At 35.2% G+C, this 17,716-nt stretch overlaps 1 protein-coding gene across 4 annotated transcripts in view; it reads left to right on the plus strand.

Moving 5' to 3' along the window:
• Positions 1–2,056: 2,056 nt before the first annotated feature.
• The window catches only part of LOC115218689 (mucin-5AC), a 170,864-nt gene continuing 155,204 nt past the window's right edge, over positions 2,057–17,716 (plus strand). For 2 of the 4 annotated variants that reach the window (XM_036507093.1, XM_029788625.2), the window contains exon 1: positions 2,060–2,227. In XM_036507093.1, coding sequence (XP_036362986.1) covers positions 2,148–2,227 — 80 coding nt within the window. In that variant the 5' untranslated portion in view covers positions 2,060–2,147. Of the gene's footprint in view, positions 2,228–17,716 lie in introns of all 4 variants that reach the window. The other 2 variants (XM_036507088.1, XM_036507079.1) reach the window with 2 other exon arrangements.

The following is a 17,716-nucleotide window of genomic DNA, read 5'->3' on the forward strand; positions in this document are numbered from 1 at the left end:
CACCCATGTTTCCAGAGGTGAATTATTCAAACCCCAAAGAATCCCTCTCAACACATGGCTATGATGCTCCCCCACTACTTCTGCTCGTGATCAGAGATGCACATATCATCAGCCACTAAGGGACATGCTCAACTGGTTACGGTCAAACAACTGACAAGCAAATCTGTGGTATTGAGCAGAATATTTGCTGTAGCCCATCTTTTATACCAAGACAAAACAATGTACATGATAACACTTCCAATCAGTTTATCGTTATTATTATTATTATCATTATTATTAAGCAGGGCAGGTAGCTTATTTTAGTTAGAGCGTCATGCTAATAACACGTGTGTCATTGTTTCGCGCCTCATACTGGCCATATCTGTTTATCTGTATTTATGTTCTGAGTTCAAATCCCACTGAAGTTAACTTTGCTTTTCATCCTTTTGGGGTTGATAAATTAAGTAACAGTGAAACACTGGAGTCAATATAATCGATTAGTCCACCTCACCCCAAATTTTAGGCCTTGTGCCTTTAGTAGAAAGGATTATTATAATTATAATAATAATAATAATAATAATAATAATAATAATAATAATAATTATTATTATTATTATTATTATTATTATTATTATTATTATCATTATTATTATTATCATTATTATTATCAATAATATTAATATGCTTTTTGTTTTTGTACATACCTGTTGTGTGTGTCACACTTCAAAGAGAAAGTAAGAGAGAGAGAGAGAGAGAAAGAGAGAGAGTGAAAGAGACAGTGAGTGGTGACGGCATTCATTTTGTGTTTTTAAATGTTTCAGAGAGAAAGTAAGAGAGAGAGAGAGAGAGAGAGAGAGAGAGAGAGTGGTATACTTTTCTAGGCCTGAATTTTTTGTGGGGAGGGTGGCAATTGATTAGATCGACCTCAGTACACAACTGGTGCTTAATTTAGCGACCCCGAAAGGACGAAAGGCAAAGCCGACCTCGGCAGAATTTGAACTCAGAGCATGAAGACACGATCATAATATACAAACATTTCTCATGGCATCAGTACTCTGTTTACAGATGCTTACATTTTTTATTTTCCGTGAATTTTTCACGGGTCCAGCTAGTTGCTGTTATTATTATTATTATCATTATTATTATTATTATTATTATTATTAGTAGTAGTAGTAGTAGTAGTAGTAGTAGTAGTAAGGCGGCGAACTGGCAGAATCGTTAGCACGCTGGACGAAATATTTTGCCCGTCGCTACGTTCTGAGTTCAAATTCCGCCGAAGTCAACTTTGCCTTTCCTTCTTTCGGTGTCAATAAATTAAGTACCAGTTGTGTACTGATATCGATCTATTCGACTGGTCCTCTTCCCACCCCCGCAAAAAAAAAAAAAAAAAAATTTCAGGCCTTGTACCAATATTATAAAGGATTATCATCATTATCATTATCGTCATCATCATTATCATCATCATCATTATTAATGATATGACCCATTTACAAGTCAAATTTGCAATATGATATATATCGTGGTTCTGTTGCTGTGCAATAGCAACACCATTGGTAATAAGCAGCGTCAGCATAAAACTATTTCGATGGGTGTCAGAAGAAACTAACATATCAGGATTAATTAAAAAATATATATATATACAATGATAATAAATTAAATTTCAGTAAGATCTTTCTAAAAAAATTTGTTTACATTTTAATAATCAATCTGTTTAATCGTCAAGAACGATAATTGTTTAATTTTCCAACTAAGCAACAGAAAGGATGATGATGATTCACAACTGAAGCAAATCGAAACAGCTCTCTTTGATAAACATTGCCATAGCAAACAGGTTACTATGGTTAGCTTAAAAAAAAAAGAAGAAAAAGACAAAAAAAAAAAAAGCTAGGCTAAATGTTTTTAAGATTTAGAATCCTTGGCTAATTAATCGATAAATCCAGGGACGAATTATAGAAGTTGGAATGCTAAACGATGGAAGTAATTATGACGACAAGGTCTGTTGTAATAAGTCTGCCGAGGTACTATGACATTTAGGTCGTCGTCGACGATTGGCTGAAGCTTGCATGTGTGTTTTTTTTTTTTCCTAATAAACAGGAACACTAGTAAGCTACTAAAAACGCTGCAAGTAGATGTAGTAGTAGTTGGTATTTATTGTTAGCTGCAACAAGATGTCGGGGCCGGCCTACACTCAATACGCAAACTTACCCCCAGGATGGGAAATGCGGTTCAATACGCAATACCAGCGATAGTAAGTTTAATATGTGTTTCTAGAGGGCTGCTGTTTAAAATGTTACTGTCTTCATTATTCAAAACAGCTTGGTCCTTAATTTACTGTTTTGTTTTGATTCGCTTTTCCCTTCCATTTCTTGAAACCCCAATATTTTCCTATCCAGCGGTATATATATATATATATATACATACATACATACACTATATATATATAATATATATATATATACATACATACATACACTATATATATATAATATATATATATATGCACACACACCTCTGTTTCTGTCTCTCTTTCCCCTAACTTTGCCAGTCACTGTTTTGGTTGTCTCCCTACCAAATGGTGATGACAATCAATAGTAAAAAATTTTTTTTCTTTTTAAAATAATTGATATATATATATTTGATATGCCATATTGACATAAAACACCAACTGTAAGATTGATATGGAATTAGAGAAGAAAAAAATACAGAGTTCGGTAATGATTACGGTATCACACCATCACATGCACACATATCGATATATGAATGGATGAATGCCTTGAGTCAAAGATTAAAAGAACTTGTGCGAAATAAGTAAATAAATAATGAACTATCCTTAAAGGGATATTTTAAAAACATGATTATATATATATACATATAGTGTTGGTCGAAGACTGACCAACTGTATAAAAACGGTTTCATATAGCGGCCCAAATCAAGGAGAAAAATATATTAGTCAGTTACACTGAGGTTGACCTGGGGCTAAACAAGAACGTTATTGACATATGTAGGGCATATTCAATGAAAATGATTGAGTCAGTGTACATTGACTGAAGAAGTTTGGGAGATTCATCCTTTTAAAGTACTTATCGACACCCACTACTGTGAAAAGTGTTAAAGGTGAAGTCTAAGTACCGCAAGGTATTTTGATATATCACACATAATGAACACGCTTTTCGTGTGAGGTTCGGATAAATTCAGCTTTGAATAATGTTTTTCTTATACTTGCTAACCTAGAGATAAAATAGAAAACAATAGAAACATGCATAAATATATGTATGTATACACACACACACACATTTCATTTTGCGTGATGTGTGTTTAATGTTGTAGTTAATTAACACATGATCAGAACCAGAACGAAGTTTAATATTCAGTTTGTTTTCGTGTTAAGAAACCGCTTCCTATAATCTACTTAAAAAGACGATAGACAGAAGCTAACCCAACTTGTTATAAATATAAATTCGGTAACTTTCTATAAACTTTGCCCTATAAAATTTTTATTTTAATGTTTGCCCGTTAAGGAAAAAAAACACAACTCCGTAACAAGTTGAATAAAACTGGATCTCGCATTTATGGAGTTAGGCATAGTTATGAACAATACTTATTTTTTTATGATTTTGGGGCTAGTCAATAAGGTATGTATCAAGTACTAAAGTTGAGTAGATCAACAATACCACATCTATTTTTAAAGTTAAGTTACTTGTACTAGTTAATTTCTACTATCTATTTTGTCAATAATCTCGGTCACAGAAAATGCAAAACAAGTTCGGGTGACATTTAAAACTCAAAATAAAAAAAGTCGAAGCAACGATAGTCTTCATGGATATTTCTTACATTTCTAAAAGGCAATGTGGTTCTGAAACGTTCAAATTATAATAATAATTCTTTCTATTATAGGCACAAGGCCTGAAACTTTGAGGGTGGAGCTGGTCGACTACATCGACCCTAGTGCTTAACTGGTACTTTATGTTCTCGACCATAGAAAGATGAAAGCAGTTTTCATAGATGTCAAATGTTTTCATAATCGAGGAACGGGAATTAGGGAGTTAATTTCTTGATAGTCTGATTCTGACAACCACAGTCATAACTTTTGATGGTAGGGCATATTCGATGTAACGGATATCAATTATTGACGAGTGCTTATTTTATCGCATCAGAAAGGTGGACAGAAAGTCGACCCTGACGCAATTTCAAGTTAGAACCAAAATAAATTAAAAAATGGAATTCAATTAAATATCTTCTCCAGCGCTCAACGAACCACCGCCCTTGTTAATTATGATTTCTAATACAGGCACAAGGCCATAGATGCGGTATTGTTGATCTACTCAACTTCAGTACTTAACTAATACATATCTTATTGACTAACCTCAGAATCATAGAAAGTAAAGTTTACTTTGGCAAGATTTGAACTCAGAATTTAAAGGGACTTAACGAAATACTATTTTGTTTATTTCTGTTACTCGCCATCCTTAATAATAATAATATTGATAGTGATGATGAGAGTTCTCGATGACCTACATACCATTTTTTTCTGCTCATGGCATTTACTATGTTTTTCCGCAAGCGGGAAAAGGATGGGATGGACATTGATGTTATCGAGCCAGACGGGGAAGTTTCTACATGGTCGTTCGACCAGCTAGTAATAGTAGTTGCATTCTCCTCAAACCAGAACTTATCTTCAAAAGAAAGACCACATCGGATAATCTAATCCTTGATATCATGGCTGGGACCTTTTTATCATAATTCTACTTGGTAGAGCTGATGTGGGGGCTATGCAATAAAATCCATCCAAGCAAGCCATCGGAGACCTTGTGCGCTTCTTAAAGCTTACCTAGTATCTCTCGATTTAAATCCCGTCGGTGCGATTTATGCCTTTCATCCACCATCATTCATTTATTAGAGTCGTTTATATATATATACGTTGATTCAATTCTCTTTGTAGTAATGGTTACTTGCGTCGTAGAGCGAGGGCAAAACCAATTCCGTAGACTGGAGTCGATTGTTTTCGTCGGAACCATTTCCATTTTATTGACAGTGTGTTATCTCTGGAAAAAGTTTGAATGAACTATCATAACTATACTAATTTCTGTATACCCATACGCACCTCTCTTTCTATTTATATATGTATAAAGTGTGTGTGTGTATTTATGTATGTATATTTGTGTGTATGTGTGCATATATATATATATGCACACATACACACAAATATACATATATATATTACATGCAAAAACCCTACTATGCACAATCGCTTACGTACACACACACACACACAACATCCATTTAATTAACCTCGTGCCTACATTTTATTTATGCGCGCACACACACACACGTACTCAATCGTGCGTATTTAAATATAGTACCTCTCAATACTGATTTAATTAAGTATAAAAATACGCTCTTTTAGTCATCACTTTACGAACCGAAGCCAGACTCGTCTGTCATAAGTTGTACAAATATTAATATAATTGATATATATGGATACCTTGCTTGTTTTGTCACTACTACATGTAAATTTCGTTTCTTCATTTTCTTCTCTCTCATGTATATTTTATACATAATTGTCGAACCTCTTAAAAAGGAAATCTCTATATCTACCCACGCTTTCTCTCTTCCTCTCTCTCTGTGAATGTGGTTAATTTGATAAGTAGATTACACTTTGATAAGAGTAGAATATCAATGTGGTTTATTTACAAACAATCTCGTGCATATTTCCCAGAAAACTTGTTCTTGCTTCTATGCTGAGATGAGCTATGCAAATGTTTACTTCTCATACTAAATCAACGTTGTTAAAATGACGCTGACTTGTTCCATGGCTGTACTGCTACCAATAGCAACAGCATCAACGAGATTTATCACTTAGTGACTGTTAAGTAATGGTTATTATAATCGATAATATTATGACTAATCATCTTAATGTTAGGTTAATGGTAGAGTGTAGAAGTGTAACTGACATAGGCAAGAAAATTGCCATAATGGCAATGTAGATGATGATGAAAGGGGGGCTATGAGGATTCTAATTTACTGCAAAGTCAACAACCTATATAGTTATTAAAGATGAGAGATAATGAGCTGTGAAGCACCTGCTTCTCCACCGAGTAGTTAGTAAAGGAGGTGAAAGGAATTCTAGAAGTTAATTTGATTCTCTAAGAACTTGCTTAATAAACACGATACCCACCACAAATAGCAGAGGGGAAAAAAGGAAAAACAAGCTTGTAGCTACGATATGGGCGGCGGCAGCGGTAGTAGTATCACTAGTGCAATTGTCAGTGCTGACAGCTAAAGCAAACAGCTGTAAGTTGAAATGTTAGACAACAATCGAAGTAATTATTAGCTACAGTGACAACTTGTTGCTTGATGAGGAATAACATTCAAATCTCCTTCAAATCATCCCCAACCTTCTTAAAATGACTATTCGAAATAGCCCTAGTTGTAATGCCCTTCGTCTTAGCTCTGTTCGGCCAGAATAAACCTGGGTGAATTATTTTAACATAAGCGATGTGCGCTCGTAAATTTAACCGAGCCTTGTTTTAACATATTTTTACTTCTGCCATAGCCTACTATCAACATCATGATACAGATGTTTCTTTTTATAATGATGAAATTTGTTCATTCATTACCGAACTTAATTGTAAAAATTACAATAAATCTGTATTATTAAATGTGTTTCTTGCTTTTCCTTTCCTTGTCACTTTCGAGAGTCCTAGGTAAAGGTTTCATCAGACTTTTCAAATGGGGTTTCAGCACCCACTTATCGATCTTTCTTCTCTCCTTTTTTTTTCATCTTTGCATTTCTACATTCTCCATTCATTTTTATATAATAAGTAGATTTGATTTGAACATTTGGAAGATGAAAGCATAGTGTTACAAACTCCATAACAACATGCTCAAATAAATCAAAATATCAGGTAAAGAGAAATGTATTGAAAATTATATGGGCACTTTTTTTCCATTAATGATTAAAAAGATAAGCATAGAAGCGTTATTATGAGAGATCTTTGGAATAAATATGATAAATAAAAGTGTAGTGGAACCATAAGACATTAGTAATTAATTAGATGGAGTTATCAGTTAATCAACTTAATCACTTAGTGGATTATCCTACAACTGTGCTGCAACAATGTAAACAAATAATACACCCTACCATACTGGAGAAAACCCCTCAGAACCAACTGTAGTTATTTTAGCAACACATGCAAGATGTGTTTATGAAGAAGCCAAACTCTCCCTTATATAACATCCTACCATCTTCAAAAAAGAGTACATTAGATAATGCTATCCTAGATGCACTATATGCAATATTGAGATGGTTATGACTGGAATGCCTTCGAACATTGATCAGTTTGGTCAGTATTGACCTGGGACTAAAAACGCACTGACACTCAACAAAACCTTCACCTCTTTCAGCAGCACAAAGACTCAGTTGCTATACATATCAAGGAAAGGTTTCTTCCTACATTCTCTACTCTTGAACAACATATTATTAAAACTTTGAAAGTCACTACAAATGCTAAGCCTGATCATCTCTGATCTTTCATGGTGGCCTTCCCCATATATTATCAAAACTACATGACAAAAGCTAGGATTCTTCTTTAGAGAGAGAAATTACTTCAGCCCATATGTTGACTTTACTCTCTAAAGCTCAAGTAAGACTCACATCTGAGTACATTTCACATGTGTGAGATGTGCTGCTACTGTACACTCAAATAACCAAAAGAAACTATTTGAATGACTGGTTAAGATTCCTTCACTAAAGCACAACCACCTGTTGCTCACGTTTGCTGTTTCTTGTTACCTTCTACTACTGTTATCTCAGCCTCTGCAGCTCTGAAATAGTTTTAGTTGTATACCCCTTATTTATTGGGTTGTCCAGAAAGTTTGTGCCGAATTTTAAAGGAAAGAAAAAGGTCAATAAATACTTGCCATTACATTTTTAATCAACCAAATATGAACCATTTTGTTGCACAATGCATCTCCATCTTTCCTTTAACTTGAAAATACCCTCTTCCCAGAATTGAGGTGGTTCATGGCAAAGAATTCATCAAGGTATCTTTTTACGTCATCCAAGGATTTGAAATTTTTGCCATTTAGACTATTCTGCAGAGACCTGAATAAGTGGAAATTTGAAGGAGCAATATCTGGTGAATATGGAGGGTGGGGTAACACATCCCAGCCGAGCTGCAGCAATTTTTGTCTGGTTCCCAAAGCATCAAGTGCCGAAAATGAACTTTCTTATCTTCCATTTTAAAGGGTTACAGAATTAACAGAGGTTATAGGAACATAAATCTTCCTCCATGAAAAGGTAGCTTAAACTGTGCTCTAAATGGAGGTGTAGTCAAATCCTATTTTATGGACTCAACCGTGTTCTAAAATAAGTCGAAAGGTAAGCTACTATTAATTGGCATGAACTTTCCAGACAACCCAATACATCCAGCTAACCTAGCAAAATCTCAAATCTCAATCCCTATACTAACCACTGTTCCCAATTACACCTTTAGAACTGCATCTTTCTGAAATTCCATTCCCATCCATGATTTTCCTGCAGACATTTACCAACAGATGTTCAGCCTGAACATCAACCATATCAAATTTGCCTTCCAGAGATGGCTTTCAAAGGACTAATTTATAATAAATCATCTGTAATAAAAGTATAGGAAATGTACAACAGCTGTTAAAAAAAAAGTAATTGCTGAAAAGATTGAGTAATTAGCAAGGTAGTTATTGTAAAGCTAGTACAAGTTTAGTTAGATTTGGTTGAAATGTAGTTTGAGTTTGAACAAGTACATAGAAATTCAGGTGTTATATTTCTTATAAGAAACTGAGAGTTCTTATCCAAAAACAACTTTATGCTTGTTAACTTTGAGAAAACTTGGGAAATGGAACCAATATTCTATAATGTAAATGGTACATGACAGCTGTACTAGTTCTATATGAGAATCCTTAACAATCAAAATCAGAATTGGCAGTAACTTTAATGGGAATTGTCCACCTAGATTCTATTTTCTCTTCTTCATAAGGTTTTGCAGAAATCACACAGTATAGCTTATGACTGGTTGTTCTTCAAAATATTTCTAAAAACAAAAATGGGTGGGATACATTGAAGATAATTGGAGAAGAATTGAGTTAAACATTTAGGTTATGTGGGGATGGTACTCATTTAGTGGGAATGGTATGTAGTCAGTAAATTTAGAAGACTGGAAGTAATTTTTGTAATGTTAGAAGAATTAGAAACACATTAAACTAATGAGTGCTAGGAGAAAAGTTGTTGGGAAGACTACAAACCACAAAACTTTTCTGCCAATTGTCAAAAAGTGGTTTAAACGCGTAGTACATCATGATACTCTAGCTCTGGCAAATATGGTCATGTATACCCTACCTCATCTGTAAAAGAGGTTTAGGTAGACTACAACAAGTCTGGTCGAGTAATGTCAATTAATGGACAGGGAGGATGATGGTGGAAAAGCTTGATGATGACCAGCAAAGTTGGAGGAAGATGAGGGTGTCAAATCTGTTATCGTGCTCTTATGGTTTCCTTAGGGTATGGATTTTGATTGATTGTTTGAGAGGAAGAATACAAATGACTAATGGGCAAGTGGTTGTAGATTCTATGAGAAAGCTTCTGAATTGTGCAGTTCGGTTTGGGTGGAGGTACAGCCTTGAAAATATGTGTTTACACTATCCCAGATGGGTGCTCAGTTACAACTTATAAAATCAACAATAGTTCAGGGATGAGATATTTTGTCTGATTCTGATAAGAAAAATTCAAATTTAAAAGTATTTCCCATAATCAGGAGCTAGAATAGCATAAATATATATGATTAAGCCTGTAATAAAATATCTAAACATTGCATCTGTAAATAAGCTATTAAAATTTGGCTGATATTACTTAATATTTTAAATTTATTTTAAATTTTTTTTCTTTACACCTACATTTTTGTATTTGAATTTCAGAATATGTTATCTGAAATAAATTATTATAATGTATTTTAGTAGATATATTTGCCCAGATCAAGCAAAATAATGGTTAGGTCTAGTTAGTACTGGAACAACATTTACAATTATCTCTGTTCTACCCATCAACTATTATTATCAGGATTTTCATCTTATTATTACTATGACTACAATCATAAATCAAATTTTATTCAATTTATATTCACCAATGTAAATTTCAAAATATAATTAACACTTCTCTAGTTATAATAAATGGTTTTGTTAGTATTAAAATGAATTCATCAGTTCTGTCTTCTTTGTGTAATAGGGAACTGAGAAAACTCCCCTCTTACCTAGTGTTCTGAAAATTTAATCTATGAATATCACTTGAAATCTTCACTAAATTCACTTTCCTAACACTGTTAACATTGATTAACTGAAGCAGTTGCCTTCTCTAACTTAACCCTTTCGTTACCAACCTGGCTGAAACCAGCTCTGGCTCTGTAGTACAAATGTCTTGTTTTCATAAGTTTTGAATTAAAATCTTCCACCAAACCTTAGTCACAATTTATGTTCCTAACACTAGCTTAATGATAACTTAAGTTATTTCACTAAATTGTTGGCGTTAGGAAGGGCATCCAGCTGTAGAAACATTGCCAGATTAGACTGGAGCCTGGTGCAGCCTTCTGGCTTCCCAGAACCCCGGTCGAACCGTCCAACCCATGCTAGCATGGAGAACGGACGTTAAACGACGACGATGATGATGATGATTTAAAATAATTGAAAGAAACACAGAGCATCTCAAAATAAATATGGCAATGAAAGGGTTAATGTTCTGGCAAGAAGAAAACACTTTTTGTTTTTCTTTTTAGGGCTAACTGCCATTAGATAATGATGTAGAAGAATTTGATATTATTTCCAAAATGGAGCTAAAGCTAAAATTGATAATCACTCTCCCTTACATTCTTCCTATAATGGATACAAAGTGGAAATTCTATTCACAGTTTAAATACATCGCTAATTGTAGTTTATTTGTTATAATTTCCAGATTAACATGGGTGGAATGAGATTGGATGGAGCAGTTAATTTTACAGCAGGATATTTTTCAAATAATTAGCTTCTCAGAGTGAAGTAGTAGTAGTACTGTTTATTGGCAGCTATACTGAGACAAGCTGAGTTATGTGCCTTGCCTAGGGATACAACTTTATAGCTGTACTGGTTAGGTGCTGATCACAGAATCAGTAGGTAGTACAGCATTACAACCTCTCAGCTAATCTCTGTCTTTACACATCTTTATTTTTCCAATGCGTTATTACTGGAATAGCTTTAGATTTCTGGTCCATTTTACTCTAATTCTGTACAGTAGACAGAAGTACAAAAATGTCATCACCATTCTCCTCCTCAATATTGCAATGTATTTAGTAACCCCTGAATAAGTCACTCCTGAATAAACAGACCTACAATGAAAGATTTTCCATTCGTGACCACTGTATCTCTTTATCTTTATTATATGTATACTCTTTTACTTGTTTCAGTCATTTGACTGTGGCCATGCTGGAGTACCACCCTTAGTCGAGCAAATCGACCCCATGGCTTATTCTTTGTAAGCCTAGTACTTATTCTATCGGTCTCTTTTGCCGAACCGCTAAGTTACGAGGACGTAAGCACACCAGCATCGGTTGTCAAGCGATGTTCAGTGGGGACAAACGCAGGCATACAAACATATACACACACACATACATACATATATATATATACATACACACACATATACATATATATGATGGGCTTCTTTCAGTTTCCATCTACCAAATCCACTCACAAGGCTTTGGTCGGCCCGAGGCTCTAGTAGAAGACACTTGCCCAGGGTGCCACACAGTGGGACTGAACCCAGAATCATGTGGTTCGTAAGCAAGCTACTTACCACACAGCCACTCCTACACCTATATATAATTTTATGCATTTGTAGAGGGATTTTTTTCAAAAGGTTAAGATTGGGAGAAGAACTTTTTGGAGAGTGGAATAGTATGTAGGCTTTAATGAATTATTACAGCCTACACACAATTTGTGAGGTTCCTTCCTAGAGGTTGGTACCATTCTGCTCTCTAAAAGATTGTTTTTTTTCTTAATCTTCACTTTTTGAAAATAATCTTTCTCTAAATATTATAACTGTATCAAGTAATTTCCTAAACTCTCTCTCTCTCTCTCCATATATATATATATATATATACATACATACATACATACAAATTAAGGACTGAACATGAAAAGTGGACAGTCAACATGCTAGATATAGACGTCAAATCACCATTCTCCACAATGCTTTGGTTTTGTGCTGAGTTTTATTTGAGAACATACTCTTTGTAGAGAATGGCGATTTGACGTCTATATCTAGCATGTTGACTGTCCACTTTTCGTGTTCAGTCCTTAATTTGTATATAAAAATATTTTAATCTTCGGATTCTTTTTAATATGCTAGACCACTGGTTTTAATTGACTAATATCAATTTCTACCCTTAATTAATTTTATATATATATATATATATATATATAGGTGGCTGATGACAGTACCGCCTAATTGGCACCCATGCTAGTGGCACGTTAAAAGCACCATTTGAGCATGATCGTTGCCAGTGCCACCTGACTGGTTCCCATGCCGGTGGCACATAAAAAGCACCATTCAAGCATTGTCGATGATGCCAGTGCCACCTGACTGGTCCTGTGCCGGTGGCATGTAAAAACCATCATTCAATCATGGTCATTGTCAGTGCTGCTTGACTGGCTCCTGTGCCGGTGGCACGTAAAAAGCACCATTCACGCATGGTTGATGCCAGTACCGCCTGACTGACCCTCGTGTCGCTGGCACATAAAAAGCACCCATTACACTCTCAGAGTGGTTGGCATTAGGAAGGGCATCCAGCTGTAGTAACTTTGTGAGATCGGATTGGAGCCTAGTACAGCCTTCTGGCTTGCCAGCCCTCAGTCAAACCATCCAACCCATGCTAGCATAGCATGGAAAGCGGACGTTAAACGATGATGATGATGTATCAGGTCAATGAAGGAGAATCTCTCTCTGGGGAAAATAATGAAGTGTTTGTTCTCTCAACCTTTGAAAGTTTATGTTCTATCAACTAAGACAGTTCCAATTGTAGCTTTTTAAAAGATAGTTCCATGTATTAATAGCTGTGTGCAGAAAGTGCATCTAGAGGAGATGTATAGGTGTGAAAGTACTAGTCCTTGTACTACAACTTTTGAATTGTAGTTCATTGGTCTACATAGTTCATTTTATAGAGTGATGTTGTTACAATAATTTCTTCCCTGTAATGTAAACTATTTTGACAACTTTTATTTCATTAATTGTAACAATTTTCAGAGCTTTCATTTGGACAGAGTTGAGCTGGCTGAGTGTATTTTGTGTGGTGCATTTATCTAATATAGACAGGGTTAATCCACATTACTCCATAAAGAGCATAGGGTTAGTTTCTTGATTTTTCTGGCATATATATTCTTCTGTGGACAGGACACCAGTCATCACTGGATTACTCATTTTTATTAGCTTATTGGACTGGAGCGACATGAAATGAAGTGTTTTTGCTCAAGAACACATCACCTGGTCCATGAATTGAAACTACAATCTTATGATCATGAGTCCAACACCCTGACCACTAAACCATGCACCTCCACCTAAGATAGATAGACATGCACCATAATTTTTGGGGCTTGTGTTTTGTAGTTGGTGACTTGTCCTCCTGTCTCTAGCTTGCTTATGATTTTGCATAGTGTACCAAACTTCTGAGTATCTTTGTTACTTATGAAGATGTAAATTCTGCAAATACCTGATTGCTGTCTGTAACTACACCTAAAATATTGGACCAGATTATCTGATGCAGCTTCCTTTTCACAAGAGAGTAGTGTGTGATTTGAGAAACATTTGGCTACTATTTTCAGCAAGTTAAGTAAACATATGGAACCCCCATCTTCACTGGTTCATGAAATCTAAACAGATCCTTCTACTTTGGCTGTTTTTTTCCCCCTTTTTGTGTGTGTATATTTTTATGTTGATAAAGCAAGGAAGTATGGCAGATTGCTACAATTCAACAAAAGATATTTTCTGCTGTCAATATATATTAGTAGCATTCATTCACATCACGTTTTTGTCTCCCCTGCATACATCACCAACTGAAGATGTCCTTTAAGACTCGCTTGTCATTTCAGCTTATTTATGCTTGCCTTTCATGCAAGTTATTATGCAGGACACTACCAACTCGTGTGTATGTGTGTGTGTGTGATTTTTTGTTAATAAAGTGTCTCAATCAGTAAAAGTATTTGATTATTTTAGTGGTGGCTGTCTTTAATTAACATATTGTTAGCTTCTGGGAGAAAAAAGTAAAAGGAGAAACCAAGGAACATGTTCTTTGTACATTACTTCCTTCATTTCTTTCTCTCTTTTTTTATTCCTGATATTTTCTATTACAACTTTCTGTCATCAACCACATAACGTGACATGAGAAAAGCATCTGTTCAACAATACTGACTGGCCTATCTGTATTTGTAAGGAGAGATAACTTGACAAGTGGCCAGTATCTGATTCTAGTCATAGGCTGAAAAACTGCACTGTACACATGTAAACATTATAAGCTGCAGTTGTAATGCATAGCTCATTTATCAAAGTTTCGCTATTGATAATAATTGATAATCTTTGAAAATATTAAAAAAATAACTGTGTATGATTTTGTGTGTATTTGAATTTATTCAAACTATGAAGTACAACATCAACTTTGGGTTTTCTGATGCCTCAGCCTGACAATAGTAATTGTTAATTCCCTTTCTAAGCTTTCATTTAAGCACAGTCAAACCTTGTAGAGAAAAAGAATTTTGAATTTTATGCCAGATTTGCAAATCTGTATGTTAGTTTAAACCGGCCATATCCGGCCCAAATTTTCTACTTCTTTTATGGTCAAACCATCTAGATCTGGCCTCTCACTCATATCCTACAATGACATCCGCAAAATAAACCATCACATCATCAAATTCTCAGAGCTACAAGATAATGCAGGATTAATTCAAAACAATGTGAATGAAAAAGCATTATATTTGACAGAGTAATCTGAATGCTAAAGGGTTAAAGTAGCATAATACTACTACAAGCAATGGCTGATACTGCCATAGTGCCTGGTCTTAGTCAAGCCTATCAGTTTCACTAGTAACTCAAGTCAATTATAAATATAATTTATTAAGGTGAATAATTTCAATTTAATCTAATGATATTACCCAGACTTGAGAGTAAACTATGCAGTTTATAAATTATTTTCAGATTAGTTAGCTCGCATCATTAGTCCTCTAGATAGAGAAGTATTAATTCTGATAATGTCAGTTGTTCTAATGCTGTTGATATAAACTTCCAAACCCATTGTAAGCATGTATTTTTGAACGTGAGTAAACTCAAAGTTCACCTGTTCTTCTGCATTTCAAAACTCAATGTTTTACATAAGAATAACTTGACTGGGTGTCATAGTTTCACTTAATTATAATAAATAATAATGAAATTATTGTATACAGTGCTCAGGTGCACCACAACTTGTCAAAAAGTGCATATAAAGTATATGCAGTAATGTACAAATGTCTGGAAAGTGAACAATGTATGAGTCAGATACATGCTTGCATGTGTGTGTGGAGGGGAGAAAATCAGGTGTAGTGTTGGCGAATCTCAGGAAGCATGGAAGTTTTGAAGGATGCAGTGCTCCAACAACTAACAACTGATGCTGGCAGTTTGTTCCATGCTTCAGCAACTCTTAGCGTGAAAAAATGTTTCCGAAAGTCATGGGAGCTGTGTTGTTTTCTGACTTTGTAAACATGTCCACAGGTGTTCGACAGGTGGAGTTTGAAAAGGTGCTCAGAGTTATTGTTTGTAAGATGGTTAATAATTTTATGGGTGTCTGCCAAGTCAGCTGCCAGACGTCAGAGTTTCAATGTGTCCATGCCCAGGGAAGTAAGGCATTCAGAATATGGCAGATGCCTGATGGAGGGTATTCTCTTGGTTGCACGTCGCTGAATGGCTTCCAGACGATTAATATCCTGGGCAAGATAGGGGTTCCAGACCGGTGATACAAATTCCAGGTGATGTCGTACCATAGCTATATAAAGCCGCAGATAAATAGCCGGAGAGTGGCTCACAAAGGACTTGGTGAGTGATGCCTAGACACCCTCAGCCTTCTTGGCAATTTCAGCGATGTGTTATCAAGCCTTATTTGCAATTATGATATTTTAAAGTAATTTGCTTATGATAATAGGGGAAGTGATTGTCTTTACATGCCATCAATATGAACTTGCATTCACAAACTTGATTTGCCCTTTTCTTAATTAACACCCAATCAATGTCATGTTTATTCATTGTGTAGCTTGTGTAATGTCTGTAAAATTCACTGTTTACATTACCTTTTGAAAAAAGGTAAGGCATTAAAATTAAATGATTTTTTAATGAAAATTGTTTGTAGCCAGTGATCTTACACCAAGGATTGAACCATCTGTGACTTAATTGAAAATTTAACACTATTACTACTAAAGGAGTCAACATTATACAAGAAATGAATGTATCCAAATAATAATTTATTCCAAGCATACATTCTTATAAAAGAGTCAATATATTTTTTTGCTTCTCTACAGACTGGCCTACAGACTGTTATTGTTACAAGTAGAGTAAGTCTCTTATCATTCAGGCTTTTACCAGCAGCTCACAATAATACTTTTATCAAGAACTCTAGAGGACTACAGCCCTTAGTTGTTTTTATCCACAAAGCATCTCAACATTTCAACAGTCAGCGACTGTACAGACTAATTATTGCAACTCGTTATATCAGCCATGATAAAGAGCTTGTTTACCATTTATCTAATGACTGGTTCTGTAGCCCTGCAAATAGTCATTCTTGGAGAAAGCATTCATACCACAGCTTGATTTGAGTCATATAGCTTATTTATCTTTCATTTCTCTACACGGACTAAACCGACTTTGATAAATTGCATGATTATTGAAATATGTACTGTTGTACAATTTACCTCCATAAACCATTTTGCAGCTATTGCAATCACATGCCGTTCTTCAGCCTATACAGCTGATAGTTACAAGCCATTGCAGCTTACACATTGTTCAACTTCCATCACATCAGCAGAATATCCTTCATTTAGCTAGTCTTAATATGAAGCACATGCTCAAGTTAATAGAGGTGTCGGTGCTGATAGTGAAATGGTTCAGTAAGAGACCATACCACATCATATCCCAATCCATATGGTCTGTTTCATCATCATCATCATTTAACGTCCGTTTTCCATGCTAGCATGGGTTGGATGGTTTTGACTGAGGGCTGGCAACCAGATGGCTGCACCAGGCCTCAATCTTGATCTGGCAGAGTTTCTACAGCCGGATGCCCTTCCTAATGCCAATCACTCCGAGAGTGTAGTGGGTGCTTTTTATGTGCCACCTGACTATCCAAATCAGTAATTTCTGCCAGTTCCCATAAGAAAATATATTTATTCTTTCTTATCTTTACCTCTGCAGAATCATGTCCTCCAAAACATGCAAGACTTTCAAAATGAACATGTATACCCATATATAAAATTTAACCTGTATCAACATTAATATTTTTTTAACCTGTTCTCACAGTCTTTCACAGTAAACACTTTGAACCATTGTTTATATCAGTCTGAATTTAACTCACCACTTAAACTGAACAGCTCTAGTGCAAGGTGGGAAAAGTACAAAATCACTGTGTAGCTACCAACTGCATTTTCTCTACAATTGGTGACCTTCATATGC

The sequence above is a fragment of the Octopus sinensis genome, linkage group LG1 (assembly GCF_006345805.1).
Source record: "Octopus sinensis linkage group LG1, ASM634580v1, whole genome shotgun sequence".
NCBI lineage: Eukaryota > Metazoa > Mollusca > Cephalopoda > Octopoda > Octopodidae > Octopus > Octopus sinensis.